The following is a 7,161-nucleotide window of genomic DNA, read 5'->3' as shown; positions in this document are numbered from 1 at the left end:
AGGCCTTCGCAAAGTTGGGTCACTCTTATGTCAGCGAGCAGGAAATAGTCTCCTGAACCACCTGCACTAGGGAAGAGAACAACGCTGCCCTCACGAAGTGCCTGGCTGAGGCCTGGATCAGGCAGGCCTCATATCATAAGGAGAACAAGCACTCGGCCTCCCAGCTAGACCGCCTCGACAAGGAGAATAAAGTTCTCAAGTACAAGGAGCTGGAGCATGTCAATGAACTGACCAAGCTAAACGAGGCCCACAAAGAAGAGTTGAAGAGGGAGACGGGCTCGCTTCGCGAGGCCAGAAAGCGGGTCGCTGAATTGGAGAAATCGGAGAGGTCGCTTATAGTGGAGAGGGATAACCTCGCGAAGGAGGTGGCTGCTCTCAAGACCGAAAAGGACACTCTGGTCGCTGAAGCCACTGTTGAGGGGCAGGTTACCTTCATGAAGTCGTTCATGATACAGTTGCCAGATTTTGATTGGGGTCAGCTTGGGTCAGATACACGGGACTATGCTGAGGAGCTTCGCTTGGAGATGGAGGCCGAGGCCGCCAAACTTGCAGCTGGGTCAGGCCACGAGCAGTCCAGCAATGCTCAGAACGAGCCCTAGGCCTTTGCTATCTTTTATTAACATCTGAACAGACAATTTTACTTTTGAACATCTGAACAAGGGGGGTGGGCATCCTGAATGCTCCATAGTTGTAATTGATAATATTTTAACTTTTGGCATTCGCGTACTGTTATGGGGTCGCTAGCTAGCGAGCCCTTTTGTCAATTCCAGTACCGTCCCTTTGCTTTAATATTCGACCATGTATGCCTTTTTGTTGCTTTATAGTGTTGTCTCCTCGTTATTTCCAGGTGATGATACACGGGTCGCGAGGTGCGACCTCTCCTCGCGAGGAGGGGGTCATCCTCATTTTTCTTCTTCGTCTATCGTAGGTATCCCTTTCCCAATTGTTACACAAGTGCTTTCTGGTCGCATAACGAGCCCTGATGTTATGAAGCGACCCGGGCCTCGCGTCGTCAGAAAGTGCTTGAGTGCGACCTCACCTCGCCAAGAGGGGGTCGTCCTCGAAATATATATGCATGCATGCTCTCCTTTTTCTCTGTCGTCCATAGTAGCTACTTCTTCTCTGACATTTTTACACAAGTGTTTTAGGGTCGCGTAACGAACCCCGACAATTGTGTTTATACAATTGAAGGATCGTGCCCGCTCCCCGATGAAACAAACAGGGGGGGGAGGGGGGACACGTCCCCATCCTCTGAAAGGTATGCTAGGATCACTTAGCTGACCTTCTTCAATTATATCTAGTGGGGAAGCGTCCACACCTAGTTAATAGGGGGCCACTTCCTTGCCTAGATATAACTCGGCCGGGGTCGCCTGGCGAGCCCAAGATCAGGGTCGCCTGGCGAGCCCTGGACTGGGGTCGCCTAGCGAAGCCATATGACTAGGGGGTCGTTTTACCGAGCCAAACGCCCTCATCATAGCACACATATGCATACAATTTCACACGTGAAAGAAGAAGATTAAAAAAACTCATACTATAAAATGTAATGCTTCAAAATTCTGCCATTACTGAATCCAAATGCATAAGTAGATATGTGGGACAAGCCCCCACTGCTTATTTAGAACTTAAATGCATAGATAAATATGTGGGACAAACCCCCACTGCTTAAATATAATAAAAAGTACTAGAGGAGGAGTCTATATGATCACTACCCCCTAGACGTAGGATGAATAAAATTCATGTTGAGTCTAGAACGCAGAGAAGCTACTGATAGTACTTGCGGAGGTGTTCCGCATTCCATGCTCTAGGAACCATCTTGTCATCCATATCCACTAAGTGATAGGTGCCTCCCCAGATTACAGCTTTGACTTTGAGGGGCCCCTCCCAATTGGCCCCGAAGACTCCGTGTGCAGCCACCTTAGTGTTTGGCATGACTCTCCTAAGAACCAGATCACTGACACGAAGGGGACGACCCTTTACCTTCCCATATAGTGCCTAGCGGCCCATTGTTGGTATGAGGCCAGCCGGATTTGGGAGTTCGCCCTCACTTCCTCGATCATGTCCAAGTAGAGGCGATGGTTGGCATCATTTGCTTCGGGGTCATAGTGATCTCTGCGGAAGGAGCCAGCACCTACTTCAACCGGGACCATGGCCTCGCAGTCGTATGTGAGAGAGAAAGGGGTCTCTCCGGTTGTACTCCGGGGCGTGGTATTGTAGGACCACAGCACCCGGGGGAGTTCCTCGGGCCAATCACCTTTGGCCTCCTCCAGTTTTGCCTTGAGGGTATGCTTGATGATTTTGTTAATGGCCTCAGTTTGGCCGTTGGATTGAGGGTGGCATACGGCTGAGAAATCCTTTTTTATGCCAAGTGCCTCGCAAAAGTCTCGCAACTCCTTGCTGTCGAACTGCTTGCCATTATCCGAGATGAATTTGTAAGGGATCCCATAGCGGCACACAATAGATTTGTGCACAAAGTCCTTGATCTTCTTTGCAGTGATAGTGGCTAGAGGCTCAGCTTCTGCCCACTTGGTGAAATAATCAACTGCCACCACAGCATATTTAACACCCCCCTTGGCTTTGGGCAGTTCACCGATCTGGTCGATTCCCCACATAGCAAAAGTTTAAGGGCTAGAGAGGGACGTGAGTCTGGCTGCTGGTAGGTTGCTATAGTTGGCATATCTCTGGCACTTGTTGCAGCTGCAAGCAAAATCCTGAGCATCTTGCCTGATAGTGGGCCAATAATACCCCTAATGCACAATCTTTTGGGCGAGGGAACCACCCCCCGAGTGATTGCCACAAATTCCCTCGTGTATTTCCCGCATGATGTAGTTGCACTCCTCCCCATCGATGCATTTGAGGAGAGGGGAGTTGAAGCCTCTCCTGTAGAGGGCATTGTCATAGATCACATAGCGGGCAGCCTTGTATTTGAGGCGCCTGGCCTCATTTTTGTCCTCAGGCAGAGTGCCCTCCTTAAGAAATTGCAAAATAGGAGTCATCCAGGTATCCCCATCATCACCAATTGCCATTATCACAGCCGCCTATGTCTCCTCTATCTCGGGAACACTAGGGCGCTTCAGAGTTTCTAGAGGAATGACCCCCAGGAGGACTGCTTCCTTTTGCGACGCCAATTTGGCCAGTGCGTCTGCATTTGCATTGAACTCCCTTGTGATCCCTTCAAGATGAACCTCTCTTTAAAACATCCCATCAAACGCCTGCATAACTGCATATACGCATCGGTTTGGATCCCATTCTATTGGAACCCTCCTTTCACCTGCTCAACTACAATCATAGAGTCACTGTAGATGTCTAGGTTCTCGACTTTCATTTCCTTAGCCAATCTTAGGCCGGCAATTATGGCTTCATATTCAGCCATATTGTTTGTGGCATAAAAGAGAAGTGTATGGCACTCTTCAACAGATGGCCCTCGGGGCTCTTGAGAACTACGCCAGCTCCCGCTCCCTGTTTATTCGAGTCCCCATCTACGTGGAGAGTCCACCAGAGGGCTTCATTTTCTCTGGTAAAAGCTGCCCCATTGGGAGTGGAGACGGGGACAAGGGCTAGAGTGTCTCCTTCATTCTGTAGGGGAAATTCTAAAATGAAATCGGCCAGCGCTTGCCCCTTGATAGCCGTCTGAGGCTTATATTCCACATCGAATTGGCTAAGTTCAATAGTCCATTTGAGGAGACGGTCCGAAGTTTCAGGCTTATGAAGAACTTGTCTGAGGGGGAAGGATGTCCGCACCTCAATTTTATGAGCCTGAAAGTAGGGCCTCAGCTTTCGAGAGGCCAGAACAAGGGCATATGCCAGTTTTTCCATATTGGTGTATCGCATTTCCGCGTCCACCATCCGTTTGCTCACATAGTAAATCGGAAGTTGAACAGATTCTTCCTCCCTTACCAGCACCGCACTCACGGCGTAATCAGAAACAGCCAAGTATACTATGAGGTTCTCCCCTTCCTTAGGCTTTGAGCGAAGGGGGGGAGATCCGAGGTGCTGCTTAATGCTCTGGAAGGCTTCCTCACATTCCGGGGTCCAGTGAAAAGCTTTCCCTACCTGCTTGATGGCCTTGAAGAATTCATGGCATCTGTCAGATGACTTGGAGACAAACCGGTTGAGGGCTGCTATCCTGCCCATGAGAGATTGTAATTCTTTGACAGTCTGAGGGGACTTCATATTTATTAGGGCCTCTATTTTAGCCGGATTAGCCTCAATCCCATGATGGTTGACCATGAAGCCCAAGAACTTACCAGATTCCACCCCGAAGACGCATTTCTGAGGGTTAAGCTTCATTCTGTATTCTCTGAGGATCCCAAACATTTCTAAGAGATGTATGATATGGTCCTTGGTCTCCTTAGATTTCACAAGCATATCGTCTACATAGACTTCCATAGTTTTTCCAATCTGATTCTCGGACATCTTATTCACCAGCCTCTGATAAGTGGCCCCGGCATTAAGCAGGCCGAAGGGCATTCCGATGTAGCAGTAAAGGCCCCTATCTGTGATGAAGGAAGTGTGTTCTTGATCGGGCTCATACATAGGAATTTGATTATACCCGGAATAGGCGTCCATGAAGCTGAGGAGAGCATGGCCGGCGGTGGAGTCTACAAGCTGGTCAATCCTGGGAAGGGGAAAGCTATCCTTGGGACATGCTTTGTTAAGATCTGTGAAGTCTACGCAAGTCCTCCACTTTCCATTAGGCTTCTTTACGGGAACAGGATTGGCTAACCAAGTAGGGTAGAATGATTCTTTGACGAGGCCGGCCTTGAGGAGACGGTCAACCTCACTTTTTAAGGCCTCTGCTCTTTCACCACTAATGGGCCTCCTCTTCTGACGTGCTCCCTTTTTATTAGGGTCAATATTGAGTTTGTGGCACATCACTTTAAGATCAATTCCCACCATATTAGAGTGGGACCAGGCAAAGACATCCAAATTAGCCTTTAAGAATTCCACAAGAGGACCCCTGGTCTCGGGATCAAGGTTGGAGCCAATTTTGAGGACCTTGGACGGATCTGTAGCTTCTGCCAATATTGACACTGTATCCTCCGTTGTGCCCGCCCTTTCCACCGTTTCTGGCATCCGGGGGTCAAGGTCTACATCAGTTGTTCTGGTGCTGGGCTCAACAATTTCTTCAACGAGGGGCTCCTTAATAGCAGGCTCTTCAATTTCAAATGTGAGGCCCCCGATTGGTGTGACAAGCTTTTCGGTGGTGACAGTGACTTCCCTGGTGATCCCATTGGGGAGATCCACGACAGTCGAAGTCTCCTTCATAGTCCATTTCCCTTTGCGAGCTCGGGCCGCCAACTGTTCAGGGCTCTCCTCCTCCTCATCGCTTGCCTCTTCTACAATACCCTCAATCAATGTCATGACAGGCAAAGTAGGGCCCATAGTGAGTGCTCTTGGGTGGGGCTCTACTATGAGCCCCCAATCCTCAAAGTACTCCTCAGGAATTTCTTCTATACTGATCATGTTACAGGTGAAGCCTAGGCCTCCCCCTTTCACTGTTTTATCACCCTGCACGTCCCTGGTGGACTCGGGACGATTTCTCCTTTCGGCTAAGCGGATTGCCTTGTTGTAGCAATCCCGAGAGTCATATTGGCACCCCTTGATGCAGCCCACGCCATTCGGGATGGGGAATTTCATGGACATGTGGTAGATGGAGGTGACTATCCTCATGTCCTTCAAGATGGGGCGACCGATGACAGCATTAAAGGCAGAGTACTGGTTTATGATTAGCCATTCAGCCATCTGGGTCGTGGAGAGAGGGCCTTCCCCGAGGGTAACGGGGAGGTTGATGGATCCTCTCACGTCGATAGGGGTCCCACAGAATCCGTATAAGGCACTGAGGGTCACGTTCAAGTCCTTGTCCGTGAGTCCGTTCTAAGTGAAGGCGTCGTAGGACAGGATATTTGTTGCGCTCCCATTATCGACAAGTACCCTATGCACGTTGTTGGAGCCAATTCTGACCTTCACTACCAGAGCATCGGAATGGGGGTGATGAACCCATCTTGCGTCCTCCTCACTAAACATAATGTTCATGGTCTCACCCCTAAACATTTTGGGGGGTCTCTCAGAGAGATGATTGACATTAGTCAAAGGCGGGCTCTTGGCCTCCTGTGCGTACCTTTCCATGGCTTTTCTGCTCTCCCCCCCAATATAAGGACCGCCAATGATCATGTGAATGCTCCCCGCTCTTGGCACCTTCTCAGTGTTAGTAGTCTCATTATCATTATCTTGAGGGGGCGGAGGCACATTATTATAACTCTTCTTTTGCGTCTTCACCCACTCGGTGAGCCTCCCATTTTTGATTAGCTCCTCAATTTGTTGTTTCAGCTGTTGACAATCCGCGGTATCATGACCATTTTGCTCATGGAACGCACAGTACTTGGTCCTATCCTTCTTTGCCCAGTTACTCATTGGGGCAGGCTTCTTGAAGATCCCTTTATCAGCGTTGATGGCATAAATGTGCTCTATCGAGGCCACCAACGGGGTGAATTGATTCTGACCTCTCCCCTGAGCCCCAGTAGGGTTCCTAGGGGGGGTCTTCTCCTTCTTTGCCCGCTCTTTCTTAGGGCTTGGGCTCCTCCTCTTCCTTTCAGGGGTCACTGACCTGCCTCTCTTTCGATTTTTATACTTGTAGTTGTCGCGGGGAGGAGGGCTCCCATTGTCCAGCTCGGCCATGGACCTCTCCACTATCTTAAATGGTTCAGCCTGCCGATAGAGATCTTGGAGAGTGGAGGGTTCATGAGCTTGAATATCTTTCCAGAAGTCGGAGCCTCTCCTCAACCCAGCGATTAGGAAATTCTTTACAGCTTCATCAGTGGCCCCCTCACATAAGGGACCTCACCGTTAAATCTCTTGAAGTAGTCATGGAGGGTTTCCCTGCTTCTCTGTTTGATGTTGGCTAAGGTGGCCACAGGAGGTGCGTAGGTCATGGAAGACTGGAACTGCCAGATAAACAGGTTCCCCATCGATTCCCAAGAGCTAATTATCCCTGGATCCAACTTAGAAAACCACAGTTGGGCGCGCCCTTGATGTGAGGCAGCGAAGAGCCTGCAACGCGTGAGGTTGGGGACTTGGTAAACATCCATCTCCATGTTGAACCGCATGTAGTATGAGGCCGGGTCATCCTCCCCATTGTAGATGAGTTCGGGGTGATGCCTCATG

At 49.8% G+C, this 7,161-nt stretch overlaps 1 protein-coding gene across 1 annotated transcript; it reads right to left on the bottom strand.

The window, feature by feature from the left end:
• Positions 1–5,874: 5,874 nt before the first annotated feature.
• Positions 5,875–6,675, bottom strand: LOC135151543 (uncharacterized). The gene has a single exon (XM_064090059.1). It carries the CDS (start codon positions 6,673–6,675, stop codon positions 5,875–5,877), a length of 801 nt encoding a protein of 266 aa, XP_063946129.1.
• Positions 6,676–7,161: the final 486 nt, after the last annotated feature.

The sequence above is a fragment of the Daucus carota genome, chromosome 3 (genome assembly GCF_001625215.2).
Source record: "Daucus carota subsp. sativus chromosome 3, DH1 v3.0, whole genome shotgun sequence".
NCBI classification, from domain to species: Eukaryota; Viridiplantae; Streptophyta; class Magnoliopsida; order Apiales; family Apiaceae; genus Daucus; species Daucus carota.
This window is presented reverse-complemented; position numbering and strand designations above follow the sequence as displayed.